This window comes from Saccopteryx bilineata, chromosome 3 (genome assembly GCF_036850765.1).
Source record: "Saccopteryx bilineata isolate mSacBil1 chromosome 3, mSacBil1_pri_phased_curated, whole genome shotgun sequence".
NCBI classification, from domain to species: domain Eukaryota; kingdom Metazoa; phylum Chordata; class Mammalia; order Chiroptera; family Emballonuridae; genus Saccopteryx; species Saccopteryx bilineata.
This window is the reverse complement of record NC_089492.1, coordinates 8,508,927-8,525,523: the sequence shown is the minus strand read 5'-3', so window position 1 is coordinate 8,525,523 and position 16,597 is coordinate 8,508,927. Positions and strand designations below refer to the sequence as shown.

The 16,597-nt window shown below is 51.4% G+C and overlaps 1 protein-coding gene across 3 annotated transcripts in view; it reads right to left on the bottom strand.

Annotated features, from left to right (window-relative positions):
* Positions 1–16,597, bottom strand: part of ASAP1 (ArfGAP with SH3 domain, ankyrin repeat and PH domain 1) — a 315,266-nt gene that overhangs the window by 273,650 nt on the left and 25,019 nt on the right. For all 3 annotated transcript variants that reach the window (XM_066265648.1, XM_066265647.1, XM_066265649.1), the window contains exon 2: positions 8,672–8,757. In XM_066265648.1, the coding sequence (XP_066121745.1) occupies positions 8,672–8,730 (59 nt within the window). In that variant the 5' untranslated portion in view covers positions 8,731–8,757. The remainder of the gene's footprint in view (positions 1–8,671; positions 8,758–16,597) is intronic.

Sequence of the window (16,597 nt, the reverse complement as noted above, 5' to 3'; positions counted from 1 at the left end):
TATTATTGACTATGTTCCCTATGCTGTACTTGACCTCCCCGGGACGACTCTGTAACTACCAATTTGTACTTCTTAATCCCTTGACCGTTTTTACTCCCCAACACTCCCCCTCCCCAATCTGGTAATCTTTATCTTTGTTTATTTTGTTAAGTTACAAACCATCGTCAATGATCTTTTTTTGTAACCATTATAGTAGCCCCCACTCCTTATCCGCAGTTTTGCTTTCTATAGTTTCAGTGACCTGTGGTCTACCGCGGTCCAGAACTCTTACGTGGAAAATTCTAGAAGTAAATGACTTTAAGCGGTGCCCCATACTGACTACCTCACTGCACCTCACCATGCACGCCTTGCAGCGTCTCATCTCGTGCCATCACAAGAAAGGCGAGGGCAGTGCAATGAGATGCATCTTGAAAGAGAGAGAGAAACAATATTCACATAGCTTTTATCACAGTATATTGCTACAGTTGTTCTATTTCATTGTTATTGTTGCCACTCTCTCACTGTGCCCAATTAGTCGATTAAACTATATCACAGGTATATATGGATAGAAAAAAAACAACAGAGTACTTATAGAGTTCAGTACCATACCATCCACAGTTTCGGGCATCCACTGGGAACACTGGAAAGTACCCCCTGTGGATAAGGGGGGACTACTGTATTAATTTTACTGTCTTTTCCACTACCCACTGAATCCCCAGCTCCCAGAGCAATGTCTGGCAAAGGAGAAGGTGCTGAATAAATATTTGTTGACTAAATAAATGACCAAGTAAACTGCTCAGATAGAAAAGAAACAGCAGAGGGGAAGAATCAAACTAATTCTGACGTAGGCACCGTGATGTCTTCTCTTTTGTATTCCCAGCACAGAGGGCCATCAGTCACCCAGCAGACGCTTGTTTCAAAGTGGAAAAGCAGTTAATGAGAGGGGAAGAGGCTAGGGTGAGCAGTGAGAGTGGTTACTGTGGTCAGGGAGGGCTTCTGGGAAGAAGACCTGGGTCTTGAGGGATGAATGGGAGTGTGCTGGGTGTGAATGGCATCCTTGACAGAGGGTACAGCATGTGCAAAGGCACAGAAGAGTCTGTCACTGTGGCCGACACAGTAATGGCCACCCTCTCTAAGTATCACCCCCCTGACAAGACAAGGGTTTGCAAGGTTCTTTATTCAGTCTTCCCTGGAAATAACATCCCACTCTTGTCCAATCTAGCAGACAGGCTGCTTGCTTCTCAGACCTCTCCCCCATGGGGCTCCCCAAGCTCCAGCCACCTGGTGAAGCAATTCCTGGCTGGTGGCAATGTCTACAGCCCGTGACCCGAGACCTATGTCCATATTCCTGACAGCTTTTGGGAAAGAGAAACTCTATTTCTCTGAGTGCCAGACCACTAGGGGCCCGCGAGGGGTGAAAGCCTGAGAATGAAGCCAGCTGAGAGAAAGGCAGAGCTGAAGACCCACTGTGTGCCAGGCACTGTGCTGGGTGCTGTCCTGAACTGGCTCACTGAATCCTCGCAGCAGGAAGAAACAGAGGCTGGGGGGGGGGGGGGAGTAGTGGCTTGCCCAAGGTCACATAGCAAGGAGGTGTTAGACGGGTGACTCTCTACATTTACACAGGTATACTGTAACAGATGAGGGACCAAGTCCAGATGACCCTAGTGGAATCTCTGGGTCCAGCAGTACCTGAACTCAGCTCTCACCTCGGACTTTTCTTCCTGCTCCGCTCTGATACAGAACAGTGTGCTAGAGACACGAGAGGGCTTGCCAGTCTCCCCCTGGGTCCGGGCCCCACAGAAGCACCCAGGCCTCCTGAGAGCCTGCCAGACAGACCACCTGGCCTTACAGCGCTCGGGGAAGACGGCCCTTCACGCCCACGCCACACTCATCCATACTCTGATTTAAGCCCCCGGGAAGGGAACCAGAATCTCCTAAGATTACACATGCTAAAAACCTGGGAGGTCAACTTTCTGTCATGCCCCTCCGGGTCCCGTCAGGCACTTTAACGCTGAATAAAGACAAATCCAAAAGCAATAAAAAACTCGAACCAGACGGGACACTGTAAGATGAAATGGAACGACCTCAAGTTCCCAGTAGGGAAGGTCTCCTCTGATTAAAATAAAAGCATGAACCGCTCTCTCTCCAAGCACCAGACAGACACGCACGGAGGACGGGACAATTACAACTTTTCAGAGGCGGCATCAAAGCTGTCAGCATCGCTGTGTAATTTACGCCCTGGTCTGTAGACTAGCATTCATGCCAGGTTTTAATGGCCACCTTCCCTTTCCTGCTACCCCGAGCACCTCACCTCCTACCTGGCGATGAGGAGGATGGGGAGGGAGGGAGGGAAGGGAATTCAGACAGCGGCTCGGCCACCACGCCGGCCACCGACGGAGCGCAGAGCCTTGCCCATGCTAGACGCGCAACCACTTGCAGATCTCCTGGTGAAAACAGCATTCCCAGTCTCCCCCCGCCACCAAATGCCCACTGTTTGGACACGTCTGACGAACATTACTCAGGCTGGAGAAGCAGCTCGGAGCAGACTCCCCTCAGCCACCGTCTGGGGCTGGGAGGGGCTGGGACTCTAACAGTCAATTACGTCTCTGCTGATGGAGAGGCGGCCCCGTGATGAGGCCCGCGGAGCTCGGGCCAGCCAGTCACGCTAATGACCCGTCTGCAGCGCCTCCGTAAACCTCCGCGGCCAGTTCTACGCTCAGCCCACACCGCCATCCTCCACTTCCCTTTGGCAGGCACACCCCCCCGCCCTGGCAGCGATGGCACAGCTGGGGTGGGTATCAATTCTCGGGAAAACCTGCCTCGTCGGGTTTTGAGCACCAAACCCCAAATATTGGCAGAGAACCCCTCTCAGAAGCTTTTGGCACTATGGTAACCCACAGAGCATTCCATCTCTCTCTCTCTCTCACAGAGAAAATTGTTCTCTACTCAATTCTGTAAAATGCATTAGCTCACAGTTTCCATTTTAAACCCAAATCAAATCAACTTGAACATGGACTGGGTACCCCAGACTGGCGTCTCCCCGAAGATGATCTCTGCACGTGCTAACATGTTGATGGCCCGGCACGCAGAAATGCGACCATGGTGTGTACAAAAGCAGGGCCCCCTCCAGCTTGTCCTCTCTTTTTCCCTTTTTCACCGAGGTAACCTCGGTTAACAACCTTTCAGGTGCATGGTGCTGTAATTTGGTATCTGTCTGCACCGTAGTGTGCTCATCCCCAAACGCCTAGTTTCCACCCACCACCATCCGTCCGACCCCCCCTCTGTCTGTTTCGCCCTCTTCCCGCCCCCTTCCTCTCCAGTAACAAGCATTCTGTTGTCTCTATCCACGAGTCTGTTTATTCGTTTCCACCCGATGTTCAATCACTTGTACGCACATATCAGGACCGCCTGGCTTGCGAAAGGATTCTTCCACAAGAAACAGGCCGAGAGTCGGCATTTTATGCTCACGATCGACTTAGCAGGGGCCGCTGAGTTGATTTCGACAATAATATGCATTCACCAAACATGCACTACGAGCCAGGCTCTATGCCAGGTTCCGGGGTGATGTTAGCGGTTGAGCCGTCATCGTCACCGTCTGCTGGGAGCTTGTGGTCTGGGGTGGGGTGTGCCAGGCACGAGGGGACATGCAAATGATTCCAGATCGTCACAAGTGCTAGGAAGAAAGCCGACGGAGAAAGCAAGGTGGGGAGGGAAGAGCTGAGGAAACGGCATTTAGGCGGAGACTCCAGGATAAGGGTTGTCAACTCTTGTGAAGAGCAGGAGCTCGGGGGACAGGAGGTGCAGGGAGAGGGGCCCTGCAGGTGGAGGAACACGAGGCAGAGTCCTGACACCAGAGAGAGGCCAGTGGCCGAAGCCCTGGAGGGAAGGGGCTGGGGACCAGATCGTGAGGAACCCGGGCTTCATTCTAACTAACGGGGGCAGGGGCGATGGGTCCACTGCTGGGGTCTAAGCAGAGGTGTAGCATCTCAGGAAGGAGCTGTTGGGAGAAAAAAAATCCATGTCGGGTGTATTAAGTGTGAGGTGGCTGCTAGACTTCCAAATGGAGACGTTAATTAGGCACGTGGGATCATCGCGCCTGGAGCCCAGAAGACAGGTGTAGTTGGAGATATAATAATGTGGAAGGAGTCAGCATTCAGACGGTCTTCGGCAAGAGCGGAAGGTGGCTGGAGCGAGGGTTAGCCGACTTGGAGACCGAGGGAGAGGACAGAGTCACAAGGAGGGGTCCAGGCAGGCCGGGGAAGCTGAGAGGAAACGGGGTTTGTAGCGGGAGGGAGCGGTCAGCGGCATCAGACGCCTCCTGGAAGCTGAGTTGATTATAGAATAATTCCAAAGCTTTGACGTTTGGGGTGGGGTTAGGGTGGGGGGAGGCTATCTTAAAAGGCTTTTCTTCACAATTAAAATAATAATAATAATAATAATAATAATAATAATGCTTTCCTTAGAGCCCAGGGGAGATAGAATAACGCAGCGAGTTGACGTGGGAATTCCTGACTTCCAGGGCCGGACTCCCGGCGACTGAATTCAGTTCCGCCGCGCTCCAGCAATGGGGCCTTACAGCTCTCCACATCTGCATGAGCTTGTCTTCACAAGGGAACAAACCCGACAGTACCAGCCCTCCAGCCTCCGGAATTATGAGACAATACATTTCTATCGGAGCCACTGGGGTAAGGGCAGCCCTAGGAGACAAACACAGGGAGGTCTCACCTCTTCGCTCCATCAAGACAGAAGCTGTGCTCTGCCCACCTTGGCATCCCCGCAGCCGGCATCAGCCCTGGCACACCAGAGTTGCCCAGACAGTGTGTGTTGAGTGAGCAAGTGAAGAATCAAGTCTAAACTCAGCAGGAGGAGGAATGTTTGTTTGTTTGTTTTTTATCTCTACTGAGAGACTGGAGCAAATTAGGGGCTCAGTAAACATGTGTAGACTAAACTCCTTTAAATAAAAGGAGAAAAGCCCAGGCAGACTTTGTAAATTTGCCTTATTCATCTGTTCTCCCAGAATTCCGGGGGGGTGGGGGTGGGGGGGTGGCACACAGGAGCCGCTGGATACATTTTGAAGGATAGAAGGAAAAACAAAGGGATAGAAGGAGGGCAGGAGGCAGGATGACAGTTCCCCAATTCTCAGTCCAGAGAGAAACGCCCTTCCTCTCTGTGCCTGACCAAGGAATGGCCGATGCCTTGGCCTTCCCCGTTGAACCTGAAACAGCCTCAGCGACACCGAAAGAAAGGGCTTTCACGGTAGAACTTGAACACCAGTGTTTTTTCTAAACCCCATCTCTGTCCCTTTTCCATCCAGACATCAGAAGGCTCTCCAGCCAACCCTTCCAACAATGCGAGCAATGCAGCTCCGAGGGGAGAGGTCAGCACTTCTGCGTTCAGCTCAAGGGACACATTTCCCATCCATGTGCAGCCTTCACTCCTGACCCCTGTCCTGAGGCCAAAAAGGGACATCAGCTGCGCTCTTGGAAATTCAATTTGGGCTGACAGCTGGCGGCATGATGAGGAGAGGGTGTCTGCCTCGGCCTTGGCAAAGGCAAAGGCCGGGGGTGGGCTGGGGAGCAGTCCCAGAGGTTTCTCCTGGGCTTGGCGGAGGGGTGTCTCAAGTCTAGGTCAGTTCCTTTCTACCTCTGGACAAAAATCCGAAATAGAAGGTGAACTCGTTTCTACTGCAGGCTCAGAATTCAATTCAGCTTCCACGAGCCTGTCCTGCCCTTCCTGTTCCTCCCCGCCCCCATCCTGATGGCATTTGCGGTGAATTAAAAAAAAAAAAACAACCAAACATCTTATTCCTTAGTCCCCTGGACTTGAGCTTCCCCAGGGATGACAACTGCACTGGGGTGGGGGGTGATTTTACAAACTCATTCGTTCAACCATTCATTCACTCCTTTGTTTCAATACCCAAACAGAGGAAGAGGTCCCCAGACTTAATGGAGCAAGGCTCTGCTCCAGTGAGTTACCCCTCTCGTCGACTGAACGCCAACACCTGTCTGCGCCACGGACGCCAGGTGGAGGTCAGGATCTGTCACAGTGACAGACGAGGAAAGGGAAAGCTGACCCTTCTCTGTGCCGATTAACAGCGAACAGAGGGGACTGCTTTATACTTTTATGTAGGCTTTATGCAATTGATCGCTAATCTTACCAATGGATCTCCCTATCAAAGGAGTCCATGGAGGTAGGGGGGTTGGATTGAGGTGCCCCAGAGCGACCCACACTGAGCCTAACCCAGTGGCTGCCAATCTCTCTGATACCTGCATCTTTCCTTTCCCTCTACACACAAAGACCCGTGGGGACAGGGCCCTGCCTGCTGCTTGCGTCTTTTTATCCCAAGCACCCTCGCCCGGTTCCTGGCACATAATAAGCAATTGATTGATCTATGTTATAGGAATGAGCCAACAAGCAAAGAAATAAATAAAAAGAAATAAAGCTGTGGGGCCTTCCGCCATAGTTAAGAGAGTGTGAGTTTTGCTGTATGAATATTATATTTCAATATAATATAGATACAGATCCTCGGTTGACATCATTTCATTATAACAGTAATGAGATGCCATTGGAACTTAACTCTTGCTTATATCAAATAAGCTATGGTTAAATTGGCTTTGCTGCAGGTTGTTTTGCTTAAAGATACAGGACCTAAAGACAACGTTAAATAAGGACTCACTGTACGTAGAATTGTGTGTGTCATAAGTATCCCATTCAAGGAATTTTTACAACCATGTAACCAGCACCCAGACGAGGAAACAGAACATCCAGAGACCCTCCAGAGCCCACCCCATGCTCCCTTCCGGTCACCTCCCTGCCCAGGAGTAAAGCCTGGGTGTCTCATGCATTGCTATAGCATCCCTGTGCCACCTGGGCTTGAACTTTTAGGTAAGAGAGAAACATACTTCTATCTTCTTTGAGCTGACGTTCTTTTAAGATCATTCATAGCCAAACCTCACTCTAAATTATGCACTGAGTTATTGCATTATAATTCACATCACCAAAAGGGACACCTGCAAAACTAATGTCACCTTTGTGTTGGACTCTTGATTTAAAAAATAAAACATGGCCCTGGCCGGTTGGCTCAGCGGTAGAGCGTCGGCCTAGCGTGTGGAGGACCCGGGTTCGATTCCCAGCCAGGGCACACAGGAGAAGCGCCCATTTGCTTCTCCACCCCTCCGCCGCGCTTTCCTCTCTGTCTCTCTCTTCCCCTCCCGCAGCCAAGGCTCCATTGGAGCAAAGATGGCCCGGGCGCTGGGGATGGCTCTGTGGCCTCTGCCCCAGGCGCTAGAGTGGCTCTGGTCGCAACATGGCGACGCCCAGGATGGGCAGATTATCACCCCCTGGTGGGCAGAGCGTCGCCCCTGGTGGGCGTGCCGGGTGGATCCCGGTCGGGCGCATGCGGGAGTCTGTCTGACTGTCTCCCCATTTCCAGCTTCAGAAAAATGAAAAAAAATAAAATAAAAAAATAAAAAAATAATAAAAAATAAAAACATAAAAAATAAAACATGTCTTCAGGTAACCCCGTCATGATCAAACTTTGAAAACAAGCAGGTAAAGTCTTACCATCCGGGAAAGTGGTAACGGTCCCCTACGACCTCATGCTTGGGTCACATCCAACCACGCCTCTCAGGATGGCCTTTCCACCTCTAGCCAAACTCCCATCTCGCACCCATCCTGGGCCCTTCTGCTTGTCTAGTTATCCTTAAAAATCGCGTTTCTCCTGAAACGTGGAGTAATTACAATACTCTGTATGCCTAGTTTATAGAAGACACTGCAGTGTATACTTGTTTTTCTGTTCAGCACCAAAAAAAAAAGGCCTGAGAAATAACTATCTCCTCCCTTTCATAGATAAGAAAATAGGAGACACAGAGGTTAGTGACCTGCCTGAAGTCAGTCCACTGGGGGCAGAGCCAGGAGTCAACCACCCCCTCCAGCACCCACACTCTTCCCACCACTCGGCTGGCTTCCGGGAAAGGCCGGCCACAGCAGGTCAGCCTTGTGTCAGGCACCCTGGCAGCTTCAAGCTTCTCTCCACTCCACGCGCTTCCTCTGCCGACTTTCCACGGCTCTTCCTGCCCAGCGGGATTTTTTATCACCCTCTCACACAAATCCCCACCCATCGAGGTCAGGCTCCTTAGATGCCACCCTGTTGCCCCTATACGGGGCCTCAGTCTTCCCAGCTGCAAAGTGGGGCAAATCATATTCTTACCAGGAGGCACCAGGGCACAGAGGGGGGAAAAAAGGCAGGGGACCTGCAATCAGGAAAAACTGACTTCAGATCCAGCCGGACAAGTTCTTTATCTGTGACATGAATGGAGGGATCACACCTGGTGGGATCATTGGGTGGCCTGAAGGAAGGAATCTATCTGAAAAGCCACTGGGCTAGAACAGCGCCCATTGTTGTTGGCGGGTCCCTTGTTGTTGCTACTTCTGACATCACTGTGGTGCCCCCTCTGCTCCCCCACCTTCCCTTGCGCATCAAGGAGACAAGTCCCGGGCTAGGGAGCCCTCTGTGAAGTCTACAGCTCCACAAGTGCCCCTAGCGGTCACCAGTGTCCTCACACCCTGGTGTCTCTGTCACACCTCAGTGCTTGAGTATGCTCAAATTGTGCATTTCAACACCCCCCCCCCCCAAAGAATCCCTGCACATTTCCTGGGCTGGGCGCTCTGGACAGGACGGGCTGAGACTCACCGATTCCATAGTGTCTCTCTCGTAGAAAAGCTGGAGAGTCTGCAGGCTGAGGATCTCATGTCTCAGCTGTCACAGCCGAAAATCACCTGGGAGGGGGAGAGGGGAGGAAGAAAGAGACAGGAGTCATCCAGTGGGACCGGGCAGAAGATACTGTCTCAGATCAATAATGTGATTTCATTGGGACACCGGCACCCTTGTCAGGAACGTCCCCACAGCACAGGGTGGCTGTCCAGGCATGGGAAGGGATGTGGCCAGAAAGCCACCAGCTCAGTACCCCACTGCGGGGCTGACATCGCCATCGCTGAGTCCGTCCACGCAAGGGCTCAGGAATCACCTGCGTCCTATTTCTAGCTCTACATTGGAGAGCAACCTACAAGTCATTAACTTCCCTAGACCTACCTCCTAAACAAGAAATTAAGTGTGCTGACAGGTGCAGCGGACGGACACCTGCAACTGTGCCCCCACAGGAAGTGGGGGTGTTCCCCCGCCCCGCCCCAGCCAAGGGAACCAGCCCCAGGAAAGAGGTAGGCATAGATGAAAAAAAGATATTTTCAGCCCCTCGGAACCTGAGAGGGGATTTTAATTAATTCGTGCATATCAAAGCTTAATTAATTGCTGGGTGCACAGAGTGCAGGAAGTCTGGGATGCAAGGTGTTACATAAGTGAACCACTTTGATATTTGTGCATGGACGGGAAGTCGAGGTGGAGCTCTGAAAACACAATGAGCTCAGGAAGGGACCCCCGTGGTCCTTCTCCAGTGATCCCCCCAGTGGCCCTTCCATCTGGGACCAGAAACTGAGGGACACTCGCGATCCAAGACCAGCTTAGATCAGCCAAACCACACCAGATCCACGGACCCATGAGCATGAAAGTCAAAATGCACTCCAGCAAGCCGCTGAAAGTCGGAGGATGTTGTTACTTGGCAGAAATGGACTCCCACACATGGGAATCCTAACTGGTGGACTCCGATAAGTATCAACATGGGTTGGAACAAATGAAAGCCAATGTGTCCCAGACCATGGGTGGCAGAAGTGGTGTTCCAGCCCAGGCTGTCTAACTCAGCATGCCCCAGTCAGTCTTCCTTCTACAAAAGGGTCTTCAGATACCCAGACACAGCTGTCACCTGAGTCCCTGGTTCACCAACCCAGCCCAGCCCTTGACCCACTTCCACACAGGGTCTTCATGAGTGGCTTCCAGGATAGAGCGCAAGGGCCGCTGGGCTTCAGGTCGGATGCCCTGAGCCGCAATCCAGCTGTGCTCCCGAGCAGAGCCCGCACCTGGCCGCGGGGCCTCCCTGGCTCTCAGGTCCCCTGGTTTGTGAAACGAGGCCGCTAATCTTAGCCTGGCCAACGTCACTAGACTGGCGTGAGCCTCCGGGGCGGGGGGGGGGGTGAGGAAGGGCTGTGTGATCTGTGACACTACAGTCAGTCCACATTCTGCTCCGTCGACTGTGAACCCACTCAAACCAGGTTCACCTCGACGTCTAGGCCAGTATCGTACCCACGCTGCCTTGGGGCCCGTTTATGCTTTGAGACTGCTTCTCTTTCTTTTTCTTCAAACAGAGATCATTTCTTTCCAGTTAGGAAAGTCACCCAGGTCCATCACGAAAAAGAGTAAGGCATGAAGCTAAAATCTTTTACTATCCCTGACACCTAGAGATAAATGCTGTTAAGATTTTAAGGCTATTTCCCTTCTGGGACTTCATAAGGGTGAAGTAAATAATGCATTTCAATTACCATCACTTTCTTAGAACCAAGGAACTACCAATAACTAAAGAGTGCTCCATTTTCCATTCATTCAGCCAATACTTGTTTCGTACCTGTCCTATGGCACGGACTCTTCCAGCTGCCTGCGGAAGAGCCAAGAACAAAAGAATGTCTGTGATCTCAAGGGACTAAAGTCATCCATTCGCTGCCTTTTTTTTTTTTTTTTTTTGTATTTTTCTGAAGCTGGAAATGGGGAGAGACAGTCAAACAGACTCCCGCATGCGCCCGACCGGTTCCACCCGGCACGCCCACCAGGGGCGATGCTCTGCCCCTCCGGGGCGTCGCTCCGTTGTGACCAGAGCCACTCTAGCGCCTGGGGCAGAGGCCAAGGAGCCATCCCCAGCGCCCGGGCCATCTTTGCTCCAATGGAGCCTCGCTGCGGGAGGGGAAGAGAGAAACAGAGAGGAAAGAGAGGGGGAAGGGTAGAGAAGCAGATGGGCGCTTCTCCTGTGTGCCCTGGCCGGGAATCGAACCCGGGACTTCTGCACGCCGGGCCGACGCTCTACCACTGAGCCAACCTGCCAGGGCCCATTCGCTGCTTTTTAAATTCAACAAATATGGCGTCCCTACGATCTGCTGGGCACTTGCCAATAACAGTAACACCAGTGGCTTCCTTGCTAGATCCTATACGCTAACATTTCGTCTTATCATTACACATTTGTCCTTAGAACAAATGCATCTGGGTTAGAACTCAGGTTATGGCTCTTTGGTGAGTTATTTATCCTTTCATGCTCCACTTTCCTCATCCTTCAAATTGGGGTCATTGAAGAACACACCTCACTCAGTCACTGGGAGAATCAGTAAGGCAAGGAAGTTAAAGCACTGAGCATAAATGATTGCTTCCCAGTATCCAGTGAATACACGGCTCTGGTCATGATGTGGTCATGATGGTAGCGATGATACTCATTTAATCTGTACAACCATCCCCCGAGAAGCTGAAAGTAACAAGGTTAAGGCACTTGTCCAAGGTAATGCAGGTTACCGCTTAGGATCCTGGTACACAATCCCACCTGGGGCCCTCTGAGAGCAGAGAACACACCTCAGAATTGTGCCACCCACAGAGGGTTGAGGGAGGAGCTGGGGCATTTATGCACCAATGCCCGACCATGGCCCGGGGGTGGGCTCAGACAGAGACTGAGAAAGGCCTCCTGATGTGCCTTCCAGGGTGGGCTCCGGTTATGGGCAGGGGACACACAGTGACTATGGATAAGTGCCCAATCCATATGTCAGTGAGCATGTAACATCAATCCCTGTGCTCTTGCCAACACCCTCTCATTTTCCGCCGCCACCAGGGATGACAGATTTAAAGTGTCTACCTGCTAGAGCAAACCAGAATTCATTACCATCAACCACCATATTTTTCTTTTTCACCCACCCACGTCTTTGCTTTTTCATTGAAATTCTATTCTGTGACTTACGGTATGTCAGTCAGGACAGCAATTCCTGCGTGCCAGGCAGAAATAAGAGACATAAATCATTCGGTACACAAACTCTTCTTTACTGCCAAATCCCCAAATAGGTGCTGAGTTTTATTTAACAGAAGTGACTTCACGGATGCTGGGATTCGCATCCTTTCACAGAGGATGTTAGGAACTCCTGAGTCATCCGCAGCTGGCTACAGCTTGGACAATTTTGTTTTTCCCATATCACAGCAAACAGTCTTCCTAGGTACTGATGTGGTTCTTTCCTGTTCTATGGAAACTGTACTTTGAAAATCAGGGGTCTAAAGAAGACAGCCCAACATAGACTTGTGTCAATCTTCCTCTTATTCATCTGAAGCCTGACTTGTCTAGCCCCCCGCCCACATCCCCCTTCTTCCCCAGCCTAACAATCTGTCCATTCTGAACTCTTACTAATAGTCTTACTAAAAACAAAAACCATAGTGACCCCTTAGTGAGCAATCCCTATGTACCAGACCCATTCTAGGCATATCCACTATGTTACTCAAGCCTCATCATAACCCCGCAAGGAACTATGATTGTCTGAATTTTATAGCTAAGGAAACTGAGGCTCCCAGAAGTGATGGAACATTTCTCAAGTCACACGGCGAGTTGGCGATGGCACATTCAGGATTCAGACTTGGAATGGCTGGATGTCGAAATTCCAGGCTCTATTCCCTATGCTAAACAAGGCAGTATGGACCATGATTGAATACATCCTGTTCTGTATTATTTTCTGATTGTTCCAAACAGGTCAAGTCAAACCTCCTTTCCTGCGGTGATTCTTGAACAGGGAATCCCCAGATGTCTGAGTTGGCTGTGGGGATTTCATATCAATTACTAGGTCTCTCAGTTCCACATCCACTAGCAAGCGACATGTCCTGCTTCCCTACCTGCCCCGAGGAACCAGCCGCAAGTTCTACACCTGTGGCCTTTGGCCAGGTAACTCTGGACTCCTGCCATTTCTCCGGATCCTGCTTTCCCTGCGCACCAGCAAGTGTTTGGGATGGGCAGTTCCTACTGACTCCGCCTTCCCAGGACGGCCCAATCAAGGCACGTTACAGAAGCAAGCAGAGAGGCCCCTGCAGAAACCCCACCCCAAGAAAGCCAAGAAAGGTGGAAGGGTCCTGTCTGACAATGCTGACACCTCTGGACATGGGGCCCTGCCCTCTGCCTCACTCACTGGTTAGAATAACAATCAAAGATGCTTTGGGTCCCTCCTCTCCACAGAAGTGGTCACTGTGAAGGACCCATGATGAGAAACACTGGAGCCACTGTCTGGTTGGATGAGAAATCACTGGAACTGTGATCATGCGACTTGCATCCTATTCCCTGATCGTACTGCACACCGGGGCCAGGCAGTGAGGAGGTGACAGTCCAGGCAGGGAGGGGTCACAGGTTTAGAAACAATAGACAGGATGAACTCTCATAAGTGATTTAATCCGGGCGTGAACACAGTGTCCTAGGACTTGCCTCGTAAACATTTACTGAGCGCCTCACGCGCGCTATCGCCCATCCCCGGGGACATCCCGTAGTGAGAATACTCCGTTGGGGAAATGCAATCTGTTCGTTCATCCATTCATTTATTGGAAAAAAACATTTATCAAGCTAAACGGCAAGGATATAATGATGGTTGGCAAAATCAGATGGGCTCTGCTCTGAGCCCATGTTTAAGAGACTCAGACTTTAATCAAAGGACCTCCCAGGTGATGAGGAAAGGACCATGTCCCGGATGTCGTGGGCACCTACGTACCAGAGGCAACAAGTAAACCCTCAGCATTTAAAAAAGTTGTATCCTAGAATTCTGTGAATCTCAAAATAAGCGAATGCCATAGAAACAGGCCCAGGGGCACAAAGAGAGAACAGCCAAGTGACGGAGAGCCGGACACCGGGAGGCCAGCTGGGCTCACGCACCAGCCACACGCCCCGCCCCGCCCCGCGAGCCAGCAGAAGCACTCAGCTCAGTCTGGGCACTCAACTCAGTCTGGGCTGTCGCAAAGTGACATGTTTCCTTCAGAGTCCCCTAGGAAGAACGGCAAGTGTGAAACGTGAAATCTCCGCAGACTTGCCCAGGGTTTGTTGTGCTACCAACTGTTTTAATAGTGCGATCGAGGTCCTTTCAAACAATCGCGTGTTTACCATCTGTGCGGATACCCCACCCCTACCCCCACCCCCACCCCCACCCCCACCCCCACCCCCACCCCCACCCCCACCCCCGGGCCGCCGTGCTCGCTGTGTAGGAGAAGGCAGCTTGGTGCTGGGGGCCTCGCCCACGCAGTGGAAAGAGGAGAGACTCTGGGGCTGGGAGACAAACATCCCCACACTGGCTCTCCAACATAACTGCCGCGTGATCTTGGGCAATGGACTTCACCTCTCTGAGCCTGTCTCTTCTTCTGGATAAAAGGAAATGGTAGCAGACTCTGATGTCGCCCACACACATTGTCTTGACGTTCACAAGTCCATTAAAGGCCAAGTACAGCCTACTGAAGTCACACTTGCTCTCAGCCACCGTGGGGCAGGCTGGAGATGCCAGGGACCTAAGATTCCCAGGTACAGCCCCCAGACAAGGATCTGAGAAATGTCAGCATAGAGCAGAGGTATGGTGGCCAACTGCCACCACCATGACAACTCACAACTAGCAAGGACATCAGCAGCCCAAGGTCCTGACCCAGCAAGGCTAGCATCAGGGATGTGGTTTCCGTAGCTGGTCATCATGATGCTGGCCACTGGCCACTGCCCCAGGGACCACCAGGGAGGATGCAGCTGAGGCCTAGAATCACCTTCCAGGAGCAGCACCTCAGTGCCCCCCCCCCCCGCCCAAGGGAAAGGGAGCCAGGATGGAAAGGGCTTTGCACGGAAAGGTGCTCACCTCCTCCAGGAAGCCCCCATTGCCGAGTGCCCAGTGGGCACATGCAGGCCCTGTGTGGGCACAGCCACCATGGCAACTTCAATGACACTGACCCTTCACCCAGCCCCAAGCAGTGGTCAGGAAGCACCCAGTCTTAAGGGAGACATCAGCTCTGACTGCGCCAATAGTAACCGAAAAGGATAATGTAGCTAGCAAAAACGGCATGCTTCCTTCCTGTGTGTATCAGACTCCACACAAGCGATAACTTCTCAAATCCTCCTAACAACCCCAAGAGGCAGGTCTGATTATTGTCCCATTCTACAGAAGAGGAAACTGAGGCTGGACAGGATGAGCACCTTTGCTAGAGTTTTCATAGCTAGTAAGTGGAACCTTTTGTGTCTGATTCCAGAAGACACCTCCGTCCTGGAAATCCCACCAGCCTTTCAAAACAGGGGCAGCCTCAGGAGAGGGGTCTCTGCTGTGTGGATTGTTCCCCTGGTGCTAGGACGAATGGAAGACCTGTGACGAGCTGGCAACACCAGCCTCGCCACTCAAGCTCCCTCGGTAGGTCCAATCAGCACCACCCACCCGGCAACCCAACACCCTCTGTCATCACATGCTGCCTTCCCTTCGGTTTGGTGACAGCCGTATTTTCACATTTTACCATTTCTGAAACAAAATGCACCTTCCAATCAATGGAAGGTAACCTAGCAGGGCTCGTTTTCACCTCTGATGCCTGTGATGATGTCAAAAACGTATGCGGCCATCACAGGCAACTCCGAATCAAGGGAGGAAAAGTATGTCTCAGGAATGTGCGAATCGCATCTGGTTAAAGCCCAGCGCTGTCCTTCGAAAGGTTGTAAATTCAAGAAATGAGGAGCCTAACTAAGCTCCTTCAGACCCAAAGAATCCATCAAAGCACACCTGCTTCTGCCTGAGATTCACCCTGTCACCTCCCATCTGTGGTTCAGAAATCCCAGGCTTGGAATCCATCAATATTTGCACTTATAATAAGAAAAGGAAGGGAGGTCCTGGCCAGGTTGCTCAACTGGTTACAGCACCATCCCAATATGCCAGCCAAGGTTGTAGGTTTGATTCCCAGTCAGGGCACATACAAGAATCAACCGATGAATGAATAAATAAGTGGAACAACAAATCAATGTTTCTCTCTCCCTCTTTCTTTCGCTTTTCCTGGCTATTGCTCTAAAATAAATAAACAAACAAACCAAAAATCGAGAGGAAAAAAGGAGTCCCTCACTCGTCACGTCTACAGGGCGCAAGATCTAATGAATGCCCGCTGTTTTATACAACTATGAAGTAAATATTTGACCCTATGATCTAGTTTGCCATTCATCTATTCACTCATTCATTCGTTCCTGCAACAATTCAACAGCTGCCAATTCATTACATGCCAATCCACGTTGGGCACCTTCTCCACTTGGAAGGCAGAAAAGTAAGTCAGTAGCTGCTGGTACCTGCAGAAACTTATAAACCTTGGATGAAGCGAAGAAACAATACCCAGGCTTGATCACAGAGTGGCTTCCCTGGGGGAGGTGGCAACAGAAGCAAGTTTAGAGGGTTGAATCGGGGGGATACCAGATAGATTATGAGAAAAGAGACTTCTGAGTCCCCAGAGCGATAAGTTCAAAGTCACAGCCAAAGAAAGAGCTTCCGCAGGGCAAATGTTCGCTGACCCGTCTACCGTACCCAAGACACAGCGCTGATACCTGTGTGGCAACATCTGGCCTGCAGGACGATGCCCCCAGGCACCTCGCTCCCGCTCACTGAGCCACGCCCCGTCCATGTGTCTCAATTACGGCCACGCAGCCAGGCCGGGCTCCTGCTCCAGGTTCTCAATCCTCCCACCCTTGGA